A 27097-nucleotide genomic window follows, 5' to 3' on the forward strand; every position below is an offset into this window, starting at 1 on the left:
CCCCGGCTGTGGATCCGCAGGTGCGCCGTGGTGCGGCCGGGGTGGGGCAGAGGCAGCGGAGCGGAGCAGGCAGAGAGCAGGAGGGCGCTGGGAACGCATCCCTGGACGAGCATCCCTGAGTGAGCATTCCTAGGTGCTCATCCCTGAGCGCTCATCCCTGGGTGCTCATCCCTGGGCGAGCATCCCTGGGTGCTCATCCCTGAGCGCGCATCCCTGAGCGAGCATTCCTAGGTGCTCATCCCTGAGCGCTCATCCCTGGGTGCTCATCCCTGGGCGAGCATCCCTGGGTGCTCATCCCTGGGCGAGCATCCCTGGGTGCTCATCCCTGAGCGCGCATCCCTGAGCGAGCATTCCTAGGTGCTCATCCCTGAGCGCTCATCCCTGGGTGCTCATCCCTGGGCGAGCATCCCTGGGTGCTCATCCCTGAGCGCGCATCCCTGAGCGCGCATCCCTGGGCTCTGGCGGCCCAGGAGCGAATGCTGTGCGGAGCTGATCGGGAGGGGAGCGGGGCAGCACCGCGGGCGGGCAGGGCTGGCGCTGTCGCAGCCCCCGGAGCCTCCAGCGCCGGCCGAGCCGAGCCGAGCCGAGCCGAGCTCCCGCTGCCCCCAGGCTGCTCCGGGCAGGGGCTGCCGGGGAGCTCCGTGCTTGCCCTAGGGATGCTCGGGGAGCGCGGGGCTCTGGGGAAAATTGCCTGGGAAGGGGCGGCTGAGTTCGGGCTCCATGGGCTGGTTGCAGAGTGGCCCCGGCTCCTGTGGGAACCCCGGGCCCCGCAGCCGGGATCCCGCAGCCCTTGTCCCGGGACTCTCTGCCAGCGCCCAGTGCTCCCCACTCCGATCCTGCAGCCACCTGCAGGCACCGGCACCCACGGGGCCCAAAGCCCCCCGGGCCTTGCCCAGCACAGCCTGCGCTGCCCCCTCCAGGCGTCACCCAGTGGGGCACAGGGGACAGTGGCGCTGCCAGCGGCAGGAACGCGGGCAGGGCGAGGATCCCCTCGCTCTGCTTTTGTCACTTGAACAATCCAGGCACAGAGCAAAGCAAAGCAGTGGGGGAAGCAAAGGCCAGAGTTTTTGAATGTTCCAAGCCTTAAACATCAGCCCCTGCAGGTGAAAAAGCTGCTCCCCAGATCCTGGCTCCAGCAATTCCCAAGGCAGTCGTGGCCTTCAGAGCACGAACATGGATTTTGCATCCCTTTGGCCTGATGCTGGCTCTCGGCCAGGAGTCCCTGTGCCTTCAGCAGGAAGGGTGGCAGAAGGTTTCCTGCCTGCTTTGGTGGTGTTGCTGCAGGGGCCGCTGCTGTCAGAGCCCCCTCTCTGCTGGTGACAGCTTTGCTCTTGAGGACACCGCTCTGCAGCTGCCCAGGAACACGAGCAGTGCCCAGTGCTGGCAGTGGCATGAGTGGGACCTCCTGTGCACAGGGACCCCCAGCCCTGGGGTGGCTGTGCCAGCACCTCCAGGGACCTGCAGCCCCAGGAACCCAGAGCAAGTGGAAACCACAGCTGTGCAAATGCTGCCCAAAGGAAATGCAAAGAGAGCTGAGGTGTGACAAACAAGGACAATTTATTTACACAAGAGCAATAAAAACAACAAACTTGTTTGCATGATAAGAATCATTATAACAGCAACAATCTATACAACATACTTACAAAAGGGCCTAAGAAATAACAATCTTCAAAATGTATTTACATAAGGCCCAATGAAATAACTACCTTTGAAACATATTTACAGAAGACTCTATGAAATAACTATATTCATAACATATTTACAGGAAATTATCAAAGAACAACCTATAAAATATATGTACAAAACTAAGACTTCCATGTCCTCTTGAGTGTCTCTGTCAGGCTATATCAGGGAGATGCCTCAGAGGGAGTCTCTGTCCCACACCAGCATCCCTTTGCTCCAGCCTGCCCGGGCAGTCAGAGGTGCCCTCCTCCCTGGAATGCCACTGCACCTTCACTGGGACAGGAGTGCTCATCCTGCTGGGATTGGTGCTTCAATCCAGACAGCAGGAACAGCTCAGAACTGATGGGCATATCAGGGAGCAGGTGACAAGTGACCACTGGCAGCAGATGAACAGTGTGCTGTGCTTGTTTCCAGCTCCTGTTATCTGGAATGCTCTGGGAGCTGTGAATCACCAGAATTCCTGGGCCACTCTGCAGTGGTGGATAAGGATTGTAGAATGATCAAATCATTGAATGATTTCACTTGGAAGGACCCTAAAGATCATCTCAGATCATCCAAACTGAGCAACCTTCCACCAGACCAGGTTGCTCAGGCCTCATCTAACCTGGCCTTGAATGTTTCCAGGGACAGGGCATCCACAGCCTCCCTGCACAGCCTGGGCCAGGCCCCAACACCCTCACAGTAAACAATTTCCTCCCATCATCAAATTTAAACCTATGGTCTTTCAGTTTGATCCAATTCCCCTTGTCCTATCACTACAGTTCCTGACAAAGGGTCACTCTCTGGCTTCCCTGTAGTCCCTTCACACCCTGGGAAGATGCTCTGAGGTCTCCACACAACCTTCTCTTCTCCAGCCTCAACAGCCCCAACCTTCTCAGCTTTTCCCCATATGGAAGTTACCCTCAGGAACATCCACAGCTCCTCTGGAGCTCCAGCAGTTCCACGTCCTTCTCCTTTGGGGCCCCCAGAGCTGCAGCAGCCCCACAGGTGGGGTGTGCTGAGAGGGGAGCAGACAGGCAGGGTCCCCTCGCTGCCCTGCTGCCCACGCTGAGGGGTCAGCCTGGCACACAGGGGGTTCTGGGCTGCCAGGGCACAGGGCCGGCTCCTGTTGGGATGCACATGTGAGGCTGCTGTCCAGCTCTTGCCTTCTTGGCTGCACATGAGCATCATACCCCATCTCCTCACCAGCCACCCACGGCTTAAACGTTCCTGGCACAGGTCACAGATAAACTCCAGCCCTGATGCTTTTGTTGGAGCCTCACAGCTCTGTCCTTAATGAGCTGTGAAAATGCTCAAGTCATTCTGTTATTTCAGTGGATACACAAATGTTTGCCTTGTGATGACAAATCTTGTTTCTTTTAACACTGTTGTTTTGGAGGTACCAACACAGGGTTGTTCCATTTCATTACACTTATTCAGAGGGCAGACAAAGTTAGGACTGACTGTTCCTTTGCATATTGAAACAAAAAAGTAGAAAGGACCTGCTTAGGTTTGATCTACTTACATCTAAATTTTGCTTGCTCCTAATAGAAAATTAACCCTCTTGATTTCCAACACTCTCATTTCAAGGCCTGTCGTTGGGAAATGAATGTCCTATACATGAAAGGGTTCTGAGATCTGCTCTTTCCCAGGTGCCCCCAGGTGAGGAGGCCCAGAAGAGCCATAGCCTTGGCTCTGTGTGACACGGGGGCACAGAGCAAGCCTGCCCCCTGAGGCACCGCCGCAGAGGGAGCACAAATCCACAGCCACAGGGCCAGTAAAACCTCCGCTTAGCCCTGTGCCCCAGGGCACTGCCGAGAACCCGGGAGCACCTCCCTGCCGCGGCACATGGCCAGGGACGAGCCCTGGGGACAGCCGGGAGCACTCCCTGGGAGCCGCAGGGACATCAGCCATGGGGCCGCACCCTCGGCCAGCCCTTCGCAGGCCCTGCCAGCAGCGCAGCAAAGGCACGGGGCTGAGGAACAAGGGAACAGACGAAAAACACAAAGACATTTCAAATTCCTTTCGCTTCCTAAGGCAGGTCTGCATTTCCTCAGTCTTCCCCTGCCTGCCAAGGGTGAATTTCAGGTGCCCGAGGGCAGCAGGTGACGCGGCTCCGGTAACCGCAGGGGTTTTCAGGGAATGACAGGATCGCTGGTGTTGGAAAGGGCTGCGCGAACGCCAGCCGTTCCCATGGCTCTGGGCTCCCGGCAGCTCCGGCCCCGAGCAGCCCCTGCATGCAGCGGTCGATCTCACGAGCTGTAGCCCCAAACGTGGGCCAGCAGCCCCAGCGCTCTCGTCGCCCTCTGGATGTCGCGACATGACGTCACACGGCGGGGACACAGCCCGGCGCGTGCGCACTGCGCGCCCCGGAGGCGGCTCCTCCTCCTCCCACCCCCGGTGCGCGGCGCTGTACACGGGGGCGCTTCCCGCACGCCGATTGGTTCTATGAGCTGCCAATCATCCCGGGGGGCGGGGCGAGGGGCGCGGCCCGTCTAATCACGGGGCGGTCCCGGAGAACCCGCACGGAGCGGGACCGGCGGCGGAACCGGGACGGACCGGGGGTTAGTGGGGGGTTGGTGGGGGGTTGGGGACCGGGAAGGAGCGGGGGCGCCTGAGGGACTGGTGTCGGTGGCGGTCTCGTGACCGCAGAGGGACAGACAGCGTCGGAGAGGGCGAGGGGTCGGGGACCGAGGGTCCGGGAAGGCCCGGGGGTCGTGGGTCAGTGAAGGCCTGGGGGCCGGAGAGGGACAGAGGGCTTGGGGGTCAGGGGACAGCGATGTGCCGAGGGCTGGGGGTCAGGGAGCGGGAACCAGGGAGGGGCGGGGGATCGTGGATCAGGGTCGGGGTTCAGGGCGCACTGATGGTCTGGGGGCCGGGGGTCGGCGAGGGCGCGGGGGCCGGGGGGGACAGCAGGGTCCGGGTGGCACGGGCGGTGACCCCGCGCTGTGCTGTGCCCGCAGCGCTGCCATGGCCGCGGGCTGGCAGGACGTGGTGCGGGACGCGGCGGCCGTGCGGGAGGCGGCGGCGGTGGCGGTGGATGCGGCGCTGCTGGCGGGGGTGCTGATGCGCACCGGGGAGCAGCCCCACGCTTCGGATGTGAGTGCGCGGTGCGGGGAGGAGCCGCTGCCCCGCCGGGGGTCCTTGAACCCTTGGCAAGGAGCGGCTCCCCAGGGAACAGCCTTCGTTGTCGTTCGCTGGGGCTGCGGCTCGCAGCCCATCCCGATGGTGAGAGCAGCTCCCCAAGGGACAGCCCTGCCATACGGATCCCCTTTTCGAAGGAGAGGACAAATCGGGGAAGGTTTAGGAAGTTGTCTGTTGTGGTGCTGGGAGTTAATCCCTTTTCCAGCCTCTCACCATCCATATGAACCTTTGAACCAGAGGAGAGTCCCACGGAGGGGCCTCTGCTTTTGGCATGTTCCCAGCTACAGTCAGCCTTTGTCCCATACTTGGGGTGAGGTGACAGGGTGGAGGTGGCTGATGTGTGGGATTTGCCTCTGCGCAATCGCTGGAGGATGGCTGGGGTGGGAAGGCTCAGCCATTGGAGCAGAATGCCATGAGGGGTCTCAGAGGAAGAAACAGCCCTGTGTAGGAGGGGTGGGGCACCTTTGGGGAAGGGTCCCTGAGGAGCCTGGGGGCAAGCAGGCAGCTGGCAGGGGTACAAAGAGGGAGGTCTTTACCACAGCACTGGTCCTTGATGTCGGGTTAGAGCTCTGAGTGTTCTCAAAGGGTGAGAAGAAGAGGGAGCCTGGGAGGAGAGGCCAAACATGCTGCTGATATCCCTTGTTTCATGTAAAAACCCAGGTGAATTGGAAACTTCAGTGGTGTAATATATGGACTTTGAGTGTGACCCTGTGCCTGAGATGTGGGATGAACCAGGGCTGTGTAGTCACTGAGCAGGGATCAAAGGAAGTAACTGACAGCCAGAACCCAGGACTGGCAAATTTACCTTTTGTCTGCCCCTGAGAAGTTTTGGAGACAGTGCTGTCCAGTTCAGGGGGAGACAGGGAGAGTCAGCCAGCGCAGCCCAGGCACTGGAGCAACAGTGGTTCATAAAACAGAAGCCTCAAAAGTGAGGAATCAACAGGGTCGAGGGCCAGCAGGGCTGGGGGTGGCTTCAGCCCTCAGCTAAGCAGAGGAAACACCTCCTTAGCTCCTCTTCAGCTACCCAGACCTCTGCTGCATCCCTGCTTGCAGGTGGTGAATTATGCTCCCTTCACGCTGCTCCCCTCCGCAGTGCCACGGGCCTTGTTTGAACAAGCCTATGCTGTCCAGCAGGATTTTAACCTGCTCGTGGATGCCATCAGTCAAAACAAAGAATTCCTGGAGCAAACTCTGGCCAGGTAAAGTTTATGTGTGTTGCGTTTTAATGAAATGTTTTAAATGTAAAGCCTTTATCACTCTTCTGGCATCCCTACATTTCTGAGGTCTTCTTGGGCCCCAGAAAAAGGGACACCTGGCCAAGACCTGATTCCCTGCAATGATCTTCAGCTTTGCCACTTTTTCAGGCTTGTGAATTCATACTTGTGAGCTTCTTGGCACCTGGGCCTTAAATGCAAATCACTGGAGTCTTTGAGTCCTGGATTTAGGAGTCTCTGTTAGTCTTATTCTGCATCTGCCTGTGTCTGTCCAGTAACGACCAGCTCTGCTGCACCAGTGATGGAAAGGAGGTGTCTGTTCTGTTTCCACACCCTTCATCAGTCACCCCCATCCCCTCGTTCCCAGCCACAAGCTCTGGGTGGAGGAGGACTGTCCATCTCCGGCTGCTGGGTTCTGCTGAGTTTATCTGTGGCTGCTGCCCTGGGCTGGAGTGACCCTACCGGACTTTTTCGCTCATAATTGTGGAGCTGATGCCTCCACAAATCTCTCTTCTCTTCCCACTGCCCCTTCTGTGCTGCCTGTGCACGTGTTGCTGCCTGTGGCACTGGGACAGAGCAGAGGAGGCTGTTTTCCAGCATCCTTTTGTTTTGTTAAAGCCTGACCCCTTGGAGCTGTTCCAGTGCTTGTGCCTGTTCCAGAGCTGGCTGCAGCCAGAACTTGTGGGGACATGTTTGTTTAAAGAATGCAGCACCTGAGGTTTCTGTGTGCTCAGGTGCCTGCCTTGTGCCAGGGCAGCTCCCTGGAGGTGCTGCTCAGGGATTTGGGGCCCTGAGGAAAAGCCAGATCTATTCCAGCAGGGCCACAGTGTATGGGATGTGGAGCCTGGCAGGACAGGGGGATTGGATGAAGCTTGTGAAACTTCTGTGAACTGTGTGTGCAGGCACAAGAGAGACCTGTGGTTTCTTCCCTGAACCTGCAGAATTCTGCTGCTTTTTTTTGCCTTTACTTGTCCCATCTCTGCCTTGCCAGTGAGTCACCTCTCCACAGGAGGGCCTTTTGTGGCATGGCTGTGCTTGGCAGACTGGGTTTGTGTTGTGGTTTTGCACTGAACATTCATGGGGAGGTGTTTCACAGGGCTGCAGCACTTGGTTTAGCCCCAGCCCTGCTCTTTGTGCTGGAGAATGCCCCTGCTAAGGGCTTTTTCTGCAGAAGAATTGTTTTTCTTGTTCCTGTGACAGCAACAGGGGACTGACGTGGTCTGTGTTTCTCTCTAGCACCATCAAGGTAGATGACTTCACAGCTCGACTCTTCAGAATCTACACGCAGGTTTTGGAGGAAGGTTTGGCTCAGGTACCTTGGCAGGGGATCTCAGTGGTCTGTGCCCCTTGGCACTGTGGTGGGGGTACCTGGGCTCTGCAAGCTTTGGCACTGTGGACTAAGGTGTCCCAGGCTGGTCGCTCCCTGTGCTGCAATGTCTTGTCACAGCCGGTGGGCTCAGGACCCTGCCCTGTTGAACAGCTGAGCTCTCTGGTTGGTGCTGCTGGAAACAACCTGGCCTGGAGAGGAAGGATTTCATATGGTTTGTCCTCTGGGAGCCTCAGAATGTGCAGGGACCTGTGATCTGTTGGGATCTGCGCTGGCCAGGCCATCCCTGCAGGAGCCCCTTTACTCTCAGGAGTGTTGGGAACTCCTCTGGAGCCCTCTGAGAGGGCTGTGGGCCCTGGGCAGGGGGCAGAGCACCCAGGTGTGTGGTTTTATCAAACTGAGGGTGACAGGACAAGAGGGAATGGCTTCAAACTGACACTGAATAGGTTTAGATGAGATATTGGGAAGTTTACTGGGCAGGTAGTGAGGTGCTGGCATAAGTTGCCCAGAGAAGCTGTGGCTGTCCCATCTCTGAAAATATTCAAGGGCAGGTTGGACAGGGCTTGGAGCAACTTGCTCTAGTGGATGGTATCCCTGCCCACTGCAGGGGCTGGGATGAGGTGGTCTTTAAAGTCCCTTCCATCCCAAACCATCCTGGGTTTCTCTGACTGGCTCTGCCCCAGGAGGATTTTGAAGCAAGGTCATCAAAGGATGACATCAGCTCCCCTCCCTGTGTTCCAGACTGTGTTTTTGGGCATCAACCGCTCGGATTACATGTTTGACTGTGGGCTGGATGGCAAAGCAGCTCTGAGGCAGATAGAAATAAACACCATTGCTGCCAGCTTCGGGGGGCTCACCTCCCACACCACTGATGTCCACAGGTGAGGAGCACCTCTGGCACCGCAGCAGCTGCACTGCATGGCCCCTGTGCAGCCCAAGCTGCTCCCTTGTTCCTGGACCATGCTGGGCATGGACATGGCATTTACAGCATTTGTGTTCCACAGGTTGGTGTTGAAAGTGCTGGGAAAGACTGAGGAGGCATCACACCTGCTGCCCAACAACCCAGCAAAGGGGCTGGCCTTGGGAATTGCCAAAGCTTGGCAGCTCTACGGGTCCCAAAGGTAAGGACAGAGGAGGAGAACATGAACAGGAGCAGTGCAGGGAGCCTGAATCACAGAGATGGAAAGCTGGTGATCCAGCTAGAAGCATGTGGAGTGTTAATGGGTGTAATGATGTCCTTGGTATCTCTTCCAGGGCTGTGGTGATGTTCCTGGTGGAGGAAGTCCAGAGGAATATTTTTGATCAGCGTTGTGTAGAAAATGAGCTTTGGAACAGGTAAAGTTTGAATTTTCCTGGGATGGGAAAAGGAGATGGTTCAGTTTCTGGTATGGAAAGCTGAGCAAAGTGCTGGCAGATCTTAGGAAGCATAGGATGGGTTCCTAAACAGGGAGTTTTTTGGGCTGTAGGATTTCTCTGGCTCCATAGCACGAAGCCTGAGGCTATTTGTAAAGCAACCTACAGATCCTCCTTGCTGCAGCCACCAACTCCACCCATGATGTGCAGGCCAAGTACCTCTGCCCAGCCTGGTGACTCTTGCACTCCTGTGGCAGGAATATCCGTGTGGTGAGGAAGCGGTTCCGGGATGTGTTTGAGCGGGGCTCTCTGGATGCCAGCAGGAGGCTGTACATGTGAGTATGAGCCAAGGTGCATGTTCCTGCCAGCTCTTGGGCACACGGGGCTCAGCAGCCAGAGCTGAGTGTAAGCAGTAAGAGTGAGACAGGCTCAGCAGCTCCAGGCTGCTGCTTCCTCTTGGAACTGAGATGGTTTTGTGCTCATTGGTGAGATTTGACAGACACACATCAGTCCCTTACAGATGCAGTCATATCTCCCGCCTTCAGCCTTCATTGCTCTGTGGGCTCTTTACCTCCCCCACAGAAGTCTGCTCTGATCAGCCCTGGCCATTTGAGAGGCTTCCACAGAGCCATTTTCTGTTTACTGTTCACGTGCTACTCTGCCCGTGGGAGTTGGGCTGGTTGTTAGTGCTGAAGGAGGAAGCATTCCATGTCCTTTGGGGATCTCCTGGGTTTGAACTCGCTCAGCATCTTGCCCACTCCCTGTGGAGACCAGGACGGGAGGATCACAGCCTCCCAGTTGGTCACAAGTGTGACGTTTGTCCTATTTCCAGGTAATGTGCTGGGAGCTCTGTGAACCCAAGGGAAGATGTGGTTTCATGACAGTGATTTTTCTGTAGTGATGCTGATTTTTTCCATGGTTCGACCTTTGAGGTCTGTGCTGTGTTTAATTAATGAATGTATTTGTCATGGCTGGATAGTTGAGGGGAAAGTGTATCCCTTGTGCTTCCTCCTGAGCATCCTCCCTTGTCACTGTGGAGTGCCTCCTGTCTGCCTTCCAGCAGCTCCCACAAGTGCACAGTTTTGAGGCCAAAGCTTGCATGTGTGGTGCTACAGCTGTGCTGCCAGCCCAGGGTGGTTTGATGCCTCTCAGGTTGTTGAGTTGATGTCCTACCTTGAATTGCCACAGGAGAAGAACCTTGTTCCCTCCAGCTTCAGGAATCACAGAGCTTTTAAGGTTGGAAAAGACCTCTGAGATTGAGTCCAGCCTGTAACCCAGCACCACTGAACATGTCCCCAAGTGCCACAGCATCACATCTTCAGGTCCCTCCACTGCCCTGAGCCACCTGTCCTAGTGCTTAACCACCCTTTCAGTGAAGAGATTTTCCTTGATTTCCAGTCTAAACCTCCTGTGGTGAGGCCATTTCCTCTCCTCCTGTCCCTGTTCCCTGGGAGCAGAGCCTGACCTGCCCCCCCACCCCCCAGCTGTCCCCTCCTGTCAGGGAGTTGTGCAAAACCAGAAGGTCCCCCCTGACCCTCCTTTCCTGCAGGCTGAGCCCCCCAGGCCAGCGTGGGGTAAATGCTGTTAAAAATGAGGTGCTTGTCTCTCTCCTGAGCTGGGTGTCACAATTATTGAGCCTTTGGTTAGAGCAGAGGCCGGATGTCAGTTCCCTGTGTCTTGGGACAGGCCAAGCTGTGGTTCCGTGGAGAGGAGCCAGGGCTTGCAGTGTTCAGCTTGCTCTGGCAGAGGCAGGCAGGAGCAGGAAGGCTAGAGGCTAAGGAGAAAGGGCCAGGGGGCTGTGATCCCCCCTTCGTGCTGGGATGGAGCAGGGCCTGGCCTGGCTCTGTGAGCGCTTCTGGTTTCCATTCCAGGGATGGCCAGGAGGTTGCAGTGGTGTATTACAGAGAGGGCTACGTGCCCCAGGTCTACGACGAGCAGGTCAGTACCCACCTCCCTGCCCCAGAAACCACCATCTGGGCACTGCCTAGGGAGCTCAAAATAATCCCAGGGGCGGCTACTCTGTCTGGGGTGGGGTTGGTCCTGCCCAGTGTGGCTGAGAGCATTGGGGAGCTGTGACTCCAGAGAGCAGGTGGGTGATCCTGCAGTAAGAAAAATGGGTGGCTTTCTTCTCCAGGGGGTGATCCCTTAGTGCAGCACTGAATTGCTTCTGTACGATAGGGCTTAGCACAGGCATGAGCACCTGCTTAAAGGTTTCAGACTTGGTCTACAGATCACTCTGTGCTCTCTAGAGTAGCACCATCAGGCTGCAGGTAATCATAGCACAGAGCAGATTTTGCTGGTGTCTCAAGGTGGCAGCACTGGACAAGCTGGGGAAGGAGCACACGGTGGATTAATTTGACTGCTGCTCCCGAGGTGGTGGGAAATTCATGTCTGCTTTTCTCTGGAGTGCTACTCCCACCCCCTGTCCCTGCCAGCAGGCAGGGAGGAGACAAACCATATGTCGGTAAATGCACAGAAAAGAGCAGAGCAAACCTTTTGTGTGTTCTTTTTCCTCACGGGGCGGTTGCTCCTTTGCCGCCTCAGAATTGGGAGGCGCGGCTGCTGCTGGAGAGGTCCCGGGCAGTGAAGTGCCCCGACATTGCCACACAGCTGGCAGGCACCAAGAAGGTGCAGCAGGAGCTCAGCCAGCCGGGGATGCTGGAGAAGCTGCTGCCCCACCACCCCGAGGCCATCGCTCGGATAAGAGCCACCTTTGCAGGACTCTACTCCCTGGACGAGGTGAGGGGAAGCAGGGATGGACATGCACACCTGTGCTCTTTGGTTCAAAAGAAGAGGGCTTTGCTGTGGTCCTGGGGCAATTTGTTGATGCCAGAACAATCTGCTGAGGAGCCCCTGCTGCTACCTGATGCCTTGCTGTTGATAGAATCATTTAGTTTGGAAAAGTCCTCCAAGCATTGAGTCCAGCCTTTGACCAAACACCACACTATCAACTAGACGGTGGCACTGAGTGCCATGTCCCATCATTCCTTGACACCTGCAGGGCTGGTGACTCCATCCAGCTTGTTCCAATGTGAAACCACCCAGTACATGAAGAAATCATTCCACCTGTTTCTATTCTTTCCTGCCAGGGTGAAGAGGGTGACAGAATAGCTGCCACAGCCATCGCTGACCCCGACCGCTTCGTGCTGAAGCCTCAGCGAGAAGGTGGAGGTATGGACTGGGCTGTGGAGGTGTGAGCTGGGCTGGGCCCCTGGGGGTTCCCATTGTGGTTTGTGCTGTATTTGGGACAGGCAGTAGCTCTGTGCTGGCTCCTGATATTGTGTTGAGGGATAAAGGGTGGCTTGTGGCTACTTGTAACCGTGGGGACTAGTCCTGCCACTAAGGCTCTGGTGCTGGGTGTGGAGAGCCCATGCAGCACCTGGGGAGGCAAGGGCTGGGTTATTTCAGCTGTCAGGGCCACAGAGCTGGGGCCAGGGGCTTCTGCTGCCCTGGAAGGGCTTGATGTGCTGGTTTTGTTTGCCAGGGAACAACCTCTATGGTGAAGAGCTCAGGGAGGTTCTGGAGAGGATCAAAGACAGCCCTGAGCGAAACTCCTACATCTTGATGGATAAGATCAGACCCCAACCAGCCCTGAATTACTTGCTGAGGGCTCACTGTCCCCTCCAAGTCTCCGAGTGCATCTCTGAGCTCGGGATCTTTGGTGTCTATGTCAGGTGAGGAATATGCTTGTGTTCCAGGGCAGTTCCCTGCTCCTGATGTGGAGCAGGGGCATTTTGCTCTCTGTGCTGCCCAAGCACAGCCACAGGACAGATGTCTGGGGACAGGTAGGTGCAGGGGACAGATGTGACCATTCAGTTTGTGCCCCTGGCAGGAGCACTGGGTACATGTGGACACGCTGAGCTGCTGCTCTGAACCTGCTGCCAGACGAGCTGTTGGGAAACCATAGGGCTCGTGCTGGCATTTACTGGTGTAATGGGATATTGGGATCAATATGTCTCATCCCTGATTTCTGGGAGCACTTCTTGGGTTCTGGATGCAGCCACATAGATGTGTGGTTTTTCTGAAGCCCTGGTGATCTCTGCAATACCTGAAGGCCTAATGCCTGTTCGACCCCAATAGCAGCTGCTTTTGTTTAAAACCCTCATAAGCCACGTTTCCATAGGGTATAAATGAAAGTCCTTTTCACACAGTTTTGGGAACAAAGGTGTTTTGGCAGCATTCAGCCCCTGGCACTGCCCATTTGCAGAAGGGCCAGTGCAGGCACCACTGCAGGGCCCCCATGTCAGCACCGGGGCTCTGCCCTGCCTTGTGTGCTGACAGGGAAGGCACATCCTGCTGCCCCAGAGAAATGCCAGGAGCTCTGTGCTCTGCAGGAGCTCTGTGCTCTGCAGGAGCTCAGTTCCCCTGTCCTTTGCAGGCAGGGCCAGGAGCTGGTGCTGAACGAGGCCGCCGGTCACCTGCTGCGCACCAAGGCCATCGAGCACGCGGACGGCGGCGTGGCAGCCGGGGTGGCCGTGCTGGACACGCCGTACCTGGTGTGAGGAGCCATGGCCCCACCCTCCTCTCTGCTGCCTGAAGAGCTGATCTGCCCCAGGGATTTCTCCCTAGAGTCTGCTTGCCAAGGTCCAAGATGCTGGAGGCTGTGAGGAGGGACTGTGTGATGCCGCTGCTCAAAGGTCCTGGGTGCCAGCCCCAGCTTCTTCTGGTGATTCCTCCTCCAGGAAGAAGGATTCCCTTGCTCTGCCTCCTCAGGGGGCCCTGCCCTAGGCACAGCCCAGCTGTGACTCCCGGGACTGCAGGGTTCTGGATGTTCCCTTGGGGGCAGGGGGACCACAGAGCCAAGGTCAACGTGTCACAACAGGCCTTTGGGCTGCTCCCACTTCTGAGCTCCTTGATGCTGCATGATTTCTGGAGACATACACAGCCTAAGGAATGAGAGGAGAAAAGTGGATGGGCAAGTATCAGCCTTCATCTTCATCCCGTGCCTCAGTGCTCTCTGGCTTTAAGAGGAGAGTCCAGCTCCACTCAGCCCCTCTAGCCCTCCTTCCTGTGCTGCTGCTGTCCTGATTTCTGTTTTCCCCTGTGCTTGGGGATCCTCAGGGTTCCTGCACCAGGCACAGCTGCCCTGGGTACTTTGCCCAAGGGCCTTTTGCTTGCTTTTGCTTTCCCCAACTCCTTTTTTATTGGACTGGGTGCTCGTCCCAAACAGTGCCTCTGTCCCACACAGGGCAGGCAGCAGTGCAGGGTCCAGGGCAGGTTCCCACTGCCTCCTGCAGCCCTGTCCAACAGATCTCCACAGGCTGGTGTAAGAACCTTTCAACGCTGGAGGCAGCTCCCAAGGCAGCTTGTGTGTGTTGATAAATTCCAAATCACCCTGGGTTTGTGCCAGTGCATCCCATTGCAAATCAAACACTGAGCGACTTCCCCTCCGGGAGCCCCTGGTCCTGCTGAGATTAGGAGCTCTGTGGTGAGGAATTGCTGGGGAGGCTGGGTAGCACAGCCCTAGCTCCAAGCACCTTACTCTGGGACCAGCACCCATGCAGGGGCAGATGCGGCTCCCTCCAGGGTTTATGGATCAATGGGGACAGCAGGGGAGGAGTGTGGGCTCTCCTCCTCAAGGTCTTCTGCCTCTTCCTCCAACCCCCTTTTCCTCCTCAGCCCTAAAAGCTGCACCTTTCTGGCAGGAAGAGCCCAGGCACTCTCAGCCCAGCCCTGTCAGTTACACAGAATTCTGCACAGAGGCAGAATTCCTGAAGAATGGATGTGCTGAGTGGCAGAACCAGCACAAAAGCAGAATTCCTGCAGGATGGATGTGCTGAGTGACAGCCCTGCTGGCTCTTTGCTGCTGTGGCGTCAATCACCAATCAGTCACCTGGGAAACTGCTCCATTCTCTAAGTGTGACTGAAACTGGGATTCCTGGGTGTTTTGTTGGGGGATTGATTACCCCAAGCCAGAGATTAAAAGGAATGTGCAATCTGACTGCTGTTTGTGCCAGGTTTGTCTGAGCCCAGGGGCACCCCTGGCCAGGTTTGCAGAGATCCATGGCTGTGCCTGGAAGGGGACCAGGCCTGGGGTGGAGAGGCAGTCCTGAGCCTCCTCACCCAAGCTCCCTGGCACCAGTGCTGCATGCAGGGGGTGGTGACACGTGGGTGGCACACACTGTCTTGTGCTTTCCATGAGCCCTGGAGCAGCACTGGCTGGAGACCAGGGAGAAACAGGCACAGGCTGCTGCCCTGGAGCCAGCACAGCCAGCCACGGTAAATCTCAGTCCATGGGAAAACATGCTGGCAGGAACCTGCCCTTCCCCAGCACCAGTCCTGGTTTCTGGCATGGCCATTCCACCTGCACTGAGCACGCTGGCCACGGCAGCACACAAGCACCTCTCACCCACACATACTCCAAGCCTGTTTGCATGTTGTTTTCTTGAATTTTATTCCATTCTGCATTAAATTCTTGCTATTTTCCAGCCAAAATTGTATAGCTGACAAAGAGTAACAGGAGAATGATGATGTAGGAATCCTTGTCACCAAGGTGGCACAATCTAAGTGGTACAGAGGTGTGGAAGCACATGGGACAGAGGCAGGCACCAAGGTTACAGGTGACACAGGTGCTGTGCAAGTGGGAGCAGCAGGTAACAAGTGAGAGTTGGGACTTGGCCAACAGCCCAGCAGAGCACCCCACCATCTGGCCTGAGCACCCTGACCCAGAGGCAGCTGCTCTTCCTTTCCAGCCCCAAGTCAGCTCAGGTTGCAGGTAATCCCTATCCACTGGCACTCCCCAAAATAGCTGTTGCAGCAAGTTTTAAAACCCAGTTCTCCTTTGGTTTAAGTGCAAAATCAAACAGTTCACATGCAGGTTTCATGGAGACATTGCAAAGGAGGTATCAGCCCCAGCTCAGCCCTGGCTGGAGTTAAATGTCCTTCACTGGAGGAAGGATGGCTTTGGTAGGACCGTGGTGGTGGTCAGGCTCTTGGAAAGAGGTTTGGGGGCCTTTAGCTCTCATCAGCTTTAAGCCATGTCAGATCTAAGCAAACGCTGACATTAAACATCTCTCACAATTTTTTTCCTCCTGTAGGACTCTCACAGCCCTGCCTGCCTTGGTTTCTCTGCTGCAGCAGTGGTCATGGTGCCATGGGAAAGCTGCCTCTGCCTGGCTCCATTTCCCCTCCATCCTTTGGTGGACCAGCTCCCAATCCTCCTCCAGCACACAAAAGGAGCATCCAGCTGCTCCAGCTCTGGTTCAGCTGTGAGCTGGTGGCAGCAGGGCTGGAGGAACTGGGGCTCTGTGGAACATGTCACACCAAGGCTTTTCCCTGCCTGGCTCCCTGGGGTGTGCGTGGCCAGTGAAGGACTCCTGGACTGGGGACAATGCACCAGTTGGCACAGTACAGTGAGGAAGCAGCAGATCTTGGTATCACACTGCCCCCCAAAAAAATCCTGTTTAAAGCCCAGAGCTCCCTGGAGCCTTGCCCCCCTGCCCTGGAGGCTCCAGGAAGCTGCTAGCAGCAGGACAGTGGAGGCAGGATGAGCACAGCTGTGCAGCGAGGATGTGGCTGCTGCAGTGCCCCTGCAGCTTGCAGCACTCCAAGGACAAAAGGAAGCTGAGCTGCTCTGTGGGGCAGTGGCAGATGCACCTCCCAGGCCTGCCTGCATTGAGTAACTCCAGCATCACTTCCCCTCCAACCCACAAAGCTCCTTCCCACTGTGCACAAGGTGCCAGGGCCCCATCCAGTACATAAAGTAAATTAACAGCCTCTCCCACAACCCCCTCAAATTAAATTAAAATCAAGAACGAGGTGCTGAAAAGGGAGGAGACGAGTCCCTCTGTGTAGCAGGCTGACCCTCAGATGTGTGACATCCTTCTGGAACATAACAGACACCTCATCCAGGGCATGGACACGGCCTCTCCAGAGCCAGACTCTCCTCGTTCCTACGATTGGTACATTCAATTCAACAGGTGAAGGTTTCCTTCCTGGGCAGGCAGCGGCTGTTGGAGGGACCTGCTCATCAGGTGCCACTGCCACTGTTCTGCTCAGCAGGGACAGGTCCTGCTGCTACTGCTTAGTGTCACATCTGCTGTTGAAAAGCTGTTTGATGATGCCCGGGTCTGCCAAGGTGGAGATGTCCCCCAGATCGTGGTCATTTTTGGCAATCTTCCTTAATATCCGTCTGGTGATCTTTCCTGTAATGACAGCCAAGAAAGGGAAGCAGGAGTCAGAATTCCAGAATGGTCTGGGTTGGAAGGGACCTTAAAGATCATCTCTTTCCAACATCATACCATGGGCAGGGACACCTCCCACTGTCCCAGGCTGTTGCCAGCCCCAGTGTCCAACCTGGCCTTGGACACTTCCAGGGATCCAGGGGCAGCCACAGCTGCTCTGGGCACCCTGTGCCAGGGCCTCAGCACCCTCACAGGGTACAATTCTCTCCTTATGTCTCTTTAATCTGCATCTGCCCTCCACCAGTTTAAAGCCATCATCCCTTGTCCTTCATTATCTGTCCATATAAAAAGTCTCTCTCCCCAGAAATCAGGACATCTCTTCAGTATCCTTACCAGAAGTGGGAAGTACCAGACCTGTGCATCGTGCTCATCCCGAGCTTGCACCTCCCCTAATCTGAGCAGCCCTGGACAAGCAGAGTAGGGCTGATCAACTTCCACCGGCAGGAACTGTCCAGTGCTCCCCAGCACCATCCCTGGAACTCACCTGAGCGGGTTTTGGGCAGGCTGGGGGCGTACTGGATGTAATCAGGTGTTGCTATGGGTCCAATTTTTTCTCTGACTGCAAAAGAAAAGATTTTCATTGTAGGTTCAAGAAGCCACACATCCTTTTCAGTCGGGACAGAAGGTTAAGACAAAGAGCCCAGCTCCTGGGACACCTGGCAGGACAATGCCTGGGGCTGATCCACCTGAGCCTCCACACAGTGGGAGGCGACAGCAAGACCTGCAATGCCAACAGGGCCATAATCACACCTCCCCAACAGTGAGAGCACTCATTTTTTCATTCCCTCCATCTTCCAGAGACCTCCCTAGTGGTTATAACCAACACCATCACCATTTTGACAGAACAAGGATTGATTCACTCCTGGTTTCCTCCAGAGAAGAAGCTGCCACGGGTCTGTTTCATGTATTCAATGCTGCAGTTTACAGTGAAACAGCTCCTTGAGAGCATAGCACAAACACGCAGAGCACCCCCGTAAAGAAACCCTGTGATTCTCCCAGGATGTCCCAGTCTGGCAGGGAGAGCCCTGCTGCAAACAAAAGCCTGCTGAGCACCCCAGTCCCTCACAGGGCCACCAGCTCACACGAGGCAGAGATGGCATCACATGAGCAGCCAAGGGTCAGGAGAACTAATTTTACTCTTTGTCAGCAGTGCTCTGTAATCAAGAGGCACCTTGTGGCAGTTGTCCACACTGCATTCTCCAGACCACAGGCAAGCACCCAAGCCCTTAACCCCTCCATCACCTGCCTTCCTCATGCCTGCTCCCCAATATTTGGCTGTAGCTACCTTGTTTTTTGAGCTCATCCGTGAGGTTCTTGGTGAACTCGTGGCCCTCTCTCAGGGTCACAAAGCAGTAGAGGCACTCGCCCTTCAGGGAGTGGGGGTGGCTCACCACGGCGGCCTCAGCCACCGCTGCGTGCTCCACCAGGGCTGACTCCACCTCTGCCGTGCTCAGCAAGTGGCCTGGGAAAAAGGGGGAGGCAGAGCTTTACAGACCTGCAGGAAGAGGCCTGAGGTTGTAAAAGGCCCTAACCTACAGATTTGAGAGCATCAGTTTGATGTGCTTGGGAAAGGACAAGTTGGAGAGTGAAACTCCTTTCCGCAGAGCTCTGGAAGCTGCCAGGTGTCAGCCACCTCCCCTGGCTGTTCCCCCTCCCATCTTCAGGCTTCTTTCTGGAACAGGTGGTGAACAGTTCACAGTGATGCCCTTCCAAAGCACAAGCTGAGGAGGAGCTGGATTTGGCAAGAGGACACCTGCCCACACGGTCAGCTGGAAAGTGCAGATGAAGAGGTTGGATCTGCAGAGTCCAGGCTCCAGCCCAATGCTGTGGGGAGGGGCAATGACACACCACCACGTCTTGGTCAGGGGCACAGCTCAGTCCTGCACACCTCTACTCCTGTAGCTGTGCTCTGACATTCCACCCCAGCACTGCTGTCACAGAAAGCTACAAGAAGGTGGCCAACTCCAGGATGATCAGTTGGTGGAGAACCAGGCTCTGCTGGTCAGGTGAAAGGACTTGATTTGATCCAGGGATAAGTAAAGCAGCACCTCAGAGCCAGCAGGACATACCTGGAGAACACAAGCTCCAGGAAAGGAGGGAGGGAACTATTAAATAGAGTATATGGAAAATGATGGGCTGAGAAGCAGCAGAATCTCAAAGACTCAGTTGAGAGAGATGGGAGAATCTTCAGAGCTCTGAGCAGCCTGATCCAGCTTTGAGGTGGGCCCTCCATGGAGCAGCAGGTTGGATTAACAACCCCATGGTCCTACCCAAACTCTGTGATTCCCTGTGGCCCTAAATCCTTCAGCAGAGGATTTGGCTGGTTAGAGAAGGTTCCTTCCCTCCAAGGCTTTGTCTCTAGGGAAAATGGTGCAAGAAGTCACCAAGTCATAGGCTTGTGTGTCCCTGAAATAACCCTGACCCAGCAACTGGATCCACTTGGAGGACAGATTGCTGGGCAGAATCACAGATGCAGAACCATCCCCATAAAGCAGGAGGCTTTTGAAATGGATGCAGAAGTGTCACAAAGCAAGTTGTCAGAAGGCACACTGGTCCCCACTGAAGACAAAACTCCTTCTTACCAGAAACATTCAACATGTCATCAATTCGCCCTGTGATCCAGTAATAACCATCTTTATCTCTTCTGCAACCTAAAAATAGCCAGAAATGAGTGTGAGGCAGCAGTGCCAGCCCTCGGAGCAACTGATAAGGGTTCTGAGGGCAGGACAGGGCAAGATTTCCACTGCTGTCCCCAGGCCCCTGTGACCACAGCAACCTGGACCCCCTTACCATCGCCTGTCACATAGTAGCCAGGGAACTTCTTGAAGTAAATGGTTTCAAACTGCTGGTGCTTGCCGTAGAGCGTGCGCATGATCCCTGGCCAGGGCTGCTTGAACACCTTGAGGTGAGAAACAGAGCTGAGGCAGTGACAGCCAAACCAATAATTCAGGTTTGCACCATGGTGAGAGAGGTATCAGAGACAGCCATGAGTGGCACTCAGACACTTGCTGCCAGCGCTGATCCACTGGGAAAGTCTCAGCACCTTTGGTGAGGGGGAAGGAGTTTGGCTGAGCAGTAGTTCCCATCCTCCTGTCTTGCCCACATGTGCATTTAGTTATCAGCTGTCAAAGCTCCCACAAAGTTATGGCCTGGGAGGAAGTTGCCACCGCCCAAGGAGGAGTTCCTTGTTTACATCACAGTTAGTGGAGGTAGAATCACAGATTTTTTAAGGGTGTCCTTAAAAATTCCCGAAGTACAACCACCACCCACATTCACCACTAAACCATGTCCTCAAGTGCCACCTCCATGCATTTTCTGAACACTTCCAGGGATGCTGAACTCTACTCCTTCCCAGAGCCAAAAGATGTGGGTATTCTACCACAAATGTCCCAGAGCTCACAGGGAAAGGACAAAGGGAGGGTGGGGAAGATCAGCCCTTCCTTACCAGGTAACCTTCTGCTTCTCCTTCCAGCTCCTCCCCTGACTCGCTCAGGATGGCAGGGACCACACCAAAAAAGGGGAATGTCTGCCATGAGGACCAGGGATAAAAGAGAGATGGAGGTGAATCCTTGCATTAGACCCCCACTAAGCAGAGGGAGTGAGAGGCAGGGCAAGGGCAGCATTGGAGAGCTGTGGAACACGGGGCCCACTAGTGTGGCTGCATAGGGCCTGGGATTTTGGGTGATGGTCACCTCCCCACGTGCACCACTGTCCCCTCACCCCCTGGCAGGCTGCAACCACCCAGCCATGGCACAGACAGGGCCCTGCTAAGGCTCCTGGGGAGAACACAAGTACTCACAGCAGAGCCTGGCTTCATGGGAGTGGCAGCAGGAAGGGGTGTCAGCATGTGGCCTCCCTGCAAAGAGAGGAAAAACCAGTGAGTTTGGGTGTGCCAGCCCATCCCACAGCTCTGCCATCAGCTCTGGGAACAGCACATCCCAGTCAGGGCTACTCAGGGCAGGTGAGAGACAGGCCCTGGGAAGGATCCAGCAGTGGATGGGGAATCCAGGCACAAGCTTTGGAGCTGATGGGGGAGGGAAAGAGGGGCAGGAGAGCAGTGTCCAGAGCAGAGATTAGAAGAGACTCGTTGGAGAAGGTTTCCCCTTGGAGCCTGTTTGAGTTCCAGGATAGGAAGAGAAGGGCCACATCAGTCTCCTGGGCAGACCAAACAAATCCCCACAAACCCCAAACCCCACTATGGGAAACCTGCAAAGAGGCCCTGCAGGGAGCACAAGGGACAGAGAGGTGCCAGGAACACAGAACAAGGACTCACTGTCTCTGTCTGCCAGAACGTGTCCACAATGGGACACCTCTCCTCTCCCACCACACGGTAGTACCACAGCCAGGCCTCAGGGTTGATGGGCTCACCTACAGTCCCAAGCACCTTCAGGGACTTCCTGCTGTGCCTGCAGAGAGGAGAGGGCTGGCAGGGGCTCAGCAGGCTATGGAGCTGTGAGCCTGCTGCACAGCAGAGTCTGCAGGAACCCCTGGGCTCCCCAAAATGGACTTTCCAGATACAGGTCAGAGCCTTCCCAGGACTCTTCCACAGGGGAAGACAGGAGACCTGGGTCATTTTGGCATCTTCCACTCAGCCCTGCTGTGCACAGCCACTGTCCTCATGCCACTGGGACTGGCACTCACTTTTTGACAGGCTCCTCGCCGTACTTCATCAGCAGCCGGATGGCCGTGGGTGCTGTGTAGAACTTGGTCACCTTGTACTTGTCAATGACACTCCACATTCTGCCAACATCTGGGTAGGTGGGGACACCTTCAAACTGAGCAGGAGACAGAGCAGTGACACAGCTGTTCCTCCCTGCTCCCCACCTGCAACACCTGCCCAAGCAGGAGGAACCAAAGAGCAGCTGGATCCCAGCATGTCCTTATAGGGGTACCACACAGTGAAACCAGCCCAGGTCAAGGACCCCCCTTCATTGGGCAGATGTCATCCCCCCTCATCCTAGCAGATGTCCCTTGACACCCCCTTGCAGCACAGGCACTTGGGTGGCCCCCACAGTGACACAGTCCCACCAGCCCAAATGACCCTGCACGTGGCAAAGGGCAAGAGGTCCAAACACTGTGACAGGATTATAACCCAAAGTACCAAGAACTCCCTAAAGGCGTCCCCCAAAACAGTGATCTTCCTGCTCGGATTTCCCTGGGGACTCTTGAGCACACATCTCTGGCTCCCTGATCTGTTACATTGCCAAGAGAGATACAGGCACAGGAGTTAAACAACAAGTTGTCAAATCAGCATCAGCAGGGAAAACATCCCTCCCTGATTGAGTTTTTCCACTAAGTCAGAGCAGTCCTGGCTCCATTGGTACACAAGGCTTGTACTTTTATGGGAAAGAAACAGGGGAGCATTTGAAAAAATTAACCAGCCAAAAGTCACACACAGACTACTCCCCCAAGCAGTCACCACATCCTCCCTTGAGAGCACCACCCTTCCTCACAGAGCCCTGCACACCATCACGGAGCAACGCAGGGATGCAGCTCAGCACCACCATCTCCCTTTTCCTGGAGTGAAAGCAGCCACTGGCACACAGCACTCACCAACACGCTGGTGGCCCCGTTTGCCAGGGGGCCGTAGGTGAGGTAGGAATGGCCCGTTATCCATCCGATGTCAGCCGTGCACCAGTACACATCCTCAGGTTGGTAATCAAACACGTATTTAAAGGAGGTGGCAGCAAAAATCATGTACCCACCCACGGTGTGCAGCACACCCTGTGAGGAGAAGGCACAGGAATGTCAGGGTGAGCTCCCACCATCACCCTCACCCTGCCAGGACCAGCTGAGCATCACTGAGCTCCAACAGCAGCTGAGCAGGACTGACCAATACAGCCCCCTTCTAAGACCTCTGTGGCTCCTCTTCCTGCTGGGAAGAGCTTCCTGCTCTTCCCCCTCACCAGTTCCCCCAGCTGAGGGGTTCTTGGGGCTCTGCCTGTCCTATGCAGGGAGCTGGGAGCACACCTTGGGTTTTCCAGTGGAGCCGCTCGTGTAGAGGATGAAGAGCTCGTCCTCGGCGTCGCACCACTCGGGCTCACACTCTGTGCTGGCACCACGCATCAGCTCGTGCCACCACGTGTCCATGGCTGGGTTCCAGGGGGTCTGAGGAAAGCACGAGATTGGAAACAGGCTTGTCCAAAAACAAGAGGGGAGGATGAGGAGCACAGCCCAAACCTCTCCCCTTCACAGGCCATCGAGAGAGTGTTCACAGCACAGCCTGCTGCAAACCATGCACCAGAGCTGCAGCTCCCACTCCCAAAGCTCCTTTCCACAGCCCACAGCCAGAAGAAAAACAATTAAACACGGTCTGGCTGCAAGACCTGAAGCAGTGTCCAGATCACAGGTAAGGGTGACGAATCCCTGTGGGTGGCAGCAGCAGCCAGGAGAGGCTGGCAGCAACTGCTCTGGGCTGTTCCCATAATCAGGCTCCTCCTGCCCTGTGGGGTGCCCTGAGCTGCAGTCCCACAGCCAAGCAGCAAGCACAGCCACATGTCCCACAGCCACCTGGTCCCACACACCTTGTGGGGACCCGACAGCAGCATGGCCCGAGACAAACAAGTTCGCTGCTTGGCCCTGCAGGCCCCCAAAAAAATGTGTTCTCTGGGTTTTTGGGAAATAACTACCCTGGTAAGAAGTGACTGCACCAATGCAGAGCCATCCAGCACTGGCTGACTGAAGATGCCAGAACTGTGACAGAGCCACCAAGCCTGTGGCTGATGGGCAGAGGTCACCCTGAGGGTTGTTCTGGCCGCCCACCTCTCCAGGGTGGTGACACAGCTCAGAGCAAGATTTAACTTCCCCTGACCTTCTCACCTTTCCTCAGAGAAGCCTGGAGGAAGCTGGGCAGGGAACATGCCCCAGCCTCAGATCAGACCTCCACTTCTCACATCTCTGTGAGGGCAGGCACCTGACCCAGAGCCCTGCACACTTCCTCCTCACAAAGTCAGACTTGCCACAGCTCCCTCACAGTTTGGATGCACAGAGAGCAGCCACGTGGTGACTCTCTGCAGCCCTACAGATGCTCGTAAGACATCTGGAGGCACTGGGACCCCACAGCCCTGCACACAGCTCCCACACACGGGGTGCAGGGGTCACCAAGCTGCTCGACAGTTTGGCACAACTAAGCCCACTTGGAAAGCTCTCATGGACCCCCAGGGCTCCTGGTTTTACCTGGCAAAAGGGTTTCCACAATTCTGTCCGACCAGCAAGCTCCCAGCAAGGCACCAGGTAAACAAGCCCAAGGCTATCCAGCAGTTTCCTCTTGCATCCCTCCTTGAAGGATCTGATTTAGCACCCAGCCTCCAGTGCTCCAGGGAAGAGGTCAGACCCATGGCACTGTGTGTCTCTGCCTGCCTGCTCTGGGGGTCCAGAGGCCACAGCTCCTTGGATGAGGCAGGGAGAGTCCACATGCTGGATCTGGAGATCCAGGTTTGCTGCCTGTGGCCAGGGAACTGCAGGTAACCCCTTGCCAGCCTCCCCACAAAGGGAAGTGCCTTGTGAGAGCTGCTCTTGAAAGGCAGAGATCCAAACCCTGACCTGGATGCTGACACTGCACCCCAGTGGCTCTGCACTTCCCCAGCAGCACTGTGCCCAGGGGTCACGGATGTGGGTCTGTTTCTGGAAGCACTGGTGGCACTGCATTCACCCCCACACCATGGGCAGCTCTGCCAAGCTGGGTGGGGGCTGCCACTGACATGCAGCTGCTGGCACCAAGGTTAGGAGGGCATGTATGGATGGGCAGCCAGAGCAGTTAAGGGAGGTGGGGAGCTGCATGGGAAGCAGAGAGGAGGTGCCAAAAAGAGGAAGGCAGTGCTGTGTGTAAATACCTTGGGATGGAGTCTCTGTGAGCTTTCAGTCTTTTTTTCCTGTTAAAAATCCACAAAGAGGGTGTGAAATCTGGGAAGCAAGGATCCACACTGGGCTTTGCAGGCAGGGAGCTGAAAGCCCACAGGCACAAATGCTGGGAAACTACCCTGGCAGGCTGGAAAATGCTCAGATCCAGGGCCAGGCCAGGAGATGCCCTCTTAGCAGAAGTCTGCCCATTTCCATCACCTTCCCTGGGTACCAGCTGCCCCCGAGGCAGGTCCCCAAGGCCACTCCCTGGACACAACTGGCTGGGAACAGAGGCACAGAGCCAGCACAATGCCCACGGAACATCTAACAAACCAACAGGACAGTAAAAATACACCCATGGGGGAAAGAATCCTTAAGAAAGTGTAAGAACAAGTAGAGTAAAGAGAGTCAAAGGCTAAGAGACATCCTCCAGCCTCCCCCCAGGAGATTCTGCACAAAAACCTCACCTCACATCTACTGAAATCAGCACAGGGACAGCCTGCCCTGCAATCACCCTGCCAGGGAAACCTCACACAGGAAGGCTGGTCTGCTCCAGTTTTCCCATTCCTTTTCATCTACCCTGCCTTGACAAGAGAAGGGGCAGAGCAGGCCAAGGAACATGACCAGGCTGTCAAACAAAGAGCAATGCCCCAATAAAATTAACATGGCTGAATGTGGGAAGAGAACTCAAAGGCAGAGAATCTGCTGGACTTCTTGTTCCAGGGATGTGCACAGACCACTCCTCCTGAAAGCAGAGTCTGAAGCTCAAATACTCCCCAAACACAACCCATTTCTGAGCCAGCAGCAGCCTGGGGATAACTCAGTGCAAGTCACACAACACAGAGTGACAGAAGACAACGTGGCAAGATTTGGAGCTGTGGGGCAGGTGAAAGTAACCTGCCTTTGGAGCAGGTAAGGGCTGGGCACAGCAGGGCTGCTCAGCAGCCTCAGAAGCTCAGCAGGCAGCCACAGCTCATCCTCCCACCCCCATCTCATCCCATGCCCACATCCTTTCATCTGCTTTCAGCTGCAAAGAAAAGTCCCAACCTGAGAGTCCACAGACCCTGCACTGCTCTCAGCAGAGTATTCCTGAGTCAGGGGGTTGCACGGAGCTCAAGCCATGAGCACAAATCTCCTGGGTTTCCTCTCCTGCTGCCACTGTCACAGTGCAGCACTGTGTTGGTCTTTGCACAAACAGGGAGAGAGACAAAGGATTAGGAAGGAAAAGCCTTGTACTAGGCAGAGGAAAACAGGCATCTTGTTCTTAGTGGCTCTGGGTGATGTACCCAGGGGTCCTGTGGGCTGGGAGCTTGGGAGGCTGTTAAAGGAAGCAGCAGAGAGAGGATCCTGGTAAGGAAAAGGAACCATTTTTCAGACCACTCACATGGCAACATCAGCAAGGAGAGATGAAAACAGGAACAGGAGTCAGAACAGGAGCATCCAGGGAACCACTGCAGTGGTTTTGCACTGAACAATTTGCTGGTCTCAGGCCCATGGTAATAAAACCCCACTCTCATCTCACCAGGAACACACCTGCACTTCCTGGCACAGCCTTTTCAGAGGAGGAGACTTGCTGCAGGTCCCATCCACTGGTATCTCTTCCCTGCCCAGGTGCTTCACCACGATGCACTTTTTCAAAGAGGATCCCCTGTAAAAGGCAGGAGCAGTCACACTGGGCTGCTCAGGAGCTGAGCCAGCCCTTCCTGGGATTCACAGACAGCACTGGAGGCAGGGCAGGGGCCTGGAGCTCTTTCTGTTGAGCTGGAGCATTTGCTGCCATGCAAACTCCAGGTACACCATGAACTTCCAAGGACACTAGCCAATGGAACAGCTTGGAGAGCAGGAACACTCTGTGCACAGCTTACTGGGGATTTATCAGGTGTGATTACAGGGGAGAAAGAGGGAGTCCCACAAGTCCCTCTCCCAGGACTGCTGTGGAGATTCCTTACAAATCCCAAATTTGCCTGCCTGTGACCAGATGCTAGTGGCTGCTCCAGCCACTAGGCATGACTGACTGTCTCAGAGGAAGGAAAGGTTTCCATAGCATGATTATACATCCAAGAAAGGTGTAGGTGTTTGCCCCTTCATGAGGGCAAAGACAGCCTACAAAACACTGACAGAATGATCTTGTTTCCCTTCAGCCCTGTTCAGGGTATCAACATAGTCTCCACCAGTTAATTCCCAGCTTCAGGATCACTTCTGTCCTCCCACGTACCTATTTTTACAGGCATAAAGACTTGTATTTTCTTAAAGAGTTTGAATTTCTACTGTGCAGACTATCTGCCCTGAATTTCCATGTTTGATCTAACACACAAACCCACACTCAGTCTCACACAAGCTACACAGATGCTGTGTCTGTAAGCTTGGCAAAGTCA

At 55.6% G+C, this 27097-nt stretch overlaps 2 protein-coding genes across 3 annotated transcripts in view; one reads left to right on the forward strand and one right to left on the reverse strand.

Annotated features, from left to right (window-relative positions):
• The first annotated feature begins 4632 nt into the window (after positions 1 to 4632).
• Positions 4633 to 14629, forward strand: GSS (glutathione synthetase). Its single transcript, XM_062504787.1, has 12 exons — positions 4633 to 4761; positions 5860 to 6005; positions 7257 to 7332; positions 8089 to 8228; positions 8352 to 8468; positions 8602 to 8682; positions 8958 to 9035; positions 10572 to 10638; positions 11245 to 11439; positions 11790 to 11871; positions 12185 to 12374; positions 13079 to 14629. The coding sequence occupies exons 1-12, from the start codon at positions 4633 to 4635 to the stop codon at positions 13200 to 13202; spliced, it is 1425 nt and encodes a 474-aa protein (XP_062360771.1). The 3' UTR covers positions 13203 to 14629.
• Positions 14630 to 15085: 456 nt separating this feature from the next.
• ACSS2 (acyl-CoA synthetase short chain family member 2) overlaps positions 15086 to 27097 on the reverse strand; it is a 31193-nt gene continuing 19181 nt past the window's right edge. Inside the window, exons 7-19 of one of the 2 annotated variants that reach the window (XM_062505035.1) lie at positions 26256 to 26370; positions 24716 to 24754; positions 22854 to 22991; positions 22437 to 22607; positions 21525 to 21658; positions 21157 to 21289; positions 20683 to 20739; positions 20329 to 20409; positions 19674 to 19782; positions 19466 to 19534; positions 18169 to 18345; positions 17368 to 17442; positions 15086 to 16844 (exon numbers count right to left, since the gene is read on the reverse strand). In XM_062505035.1, the coding sequence (XP_062361019.1) occupies positions 16717 to 16844; positions 17368 to 17442; positions 18169 to 18345; positions 19466 to 19534; positions 19674 to 19782; positions 20329 to 20409; positions 20683 to 20739; positions 21157 to 21289; positions 21525 to 21658; positions 22437 to 22607; positions 22854 to 22991; positions 24716 to 24754; positions 26256 to 26370 (1426 nt within the window). In that variant the 3' untranslated portion in view covers positions 15086 to 16716. The remainder of the gene's footprint in view (positions 16845 to 17367; positions 17443 to 18168; positions 18346 to 19465; positions 19535 to 19673; positions 19783 to 20328; positions 20410 to 20682; positions 20740 to 21156; positions 21290 to 21524; positions 21659 to 22436; positions 22608 to 22853; positions 22992 to 24715; positions 24755 to 26255; positions 26371 to 27097) is intronic. The other variant, XM_062505036.1, reaches the window with a different exon arrangement.

The sequence above is a fragment of the Cinclus cinclus genome, chromosome 18 (genome assembly GCF_963662255.1).
Source record: "Cinclus cinclus chromosome 18, bCinCin1.1, whole genome shotgun sequence".
NCBI lineage: Eukaryota > Metazoa > Chordata > Aves > Passeriformes > Cinclidae > Cinclus > Cinclus cinclus.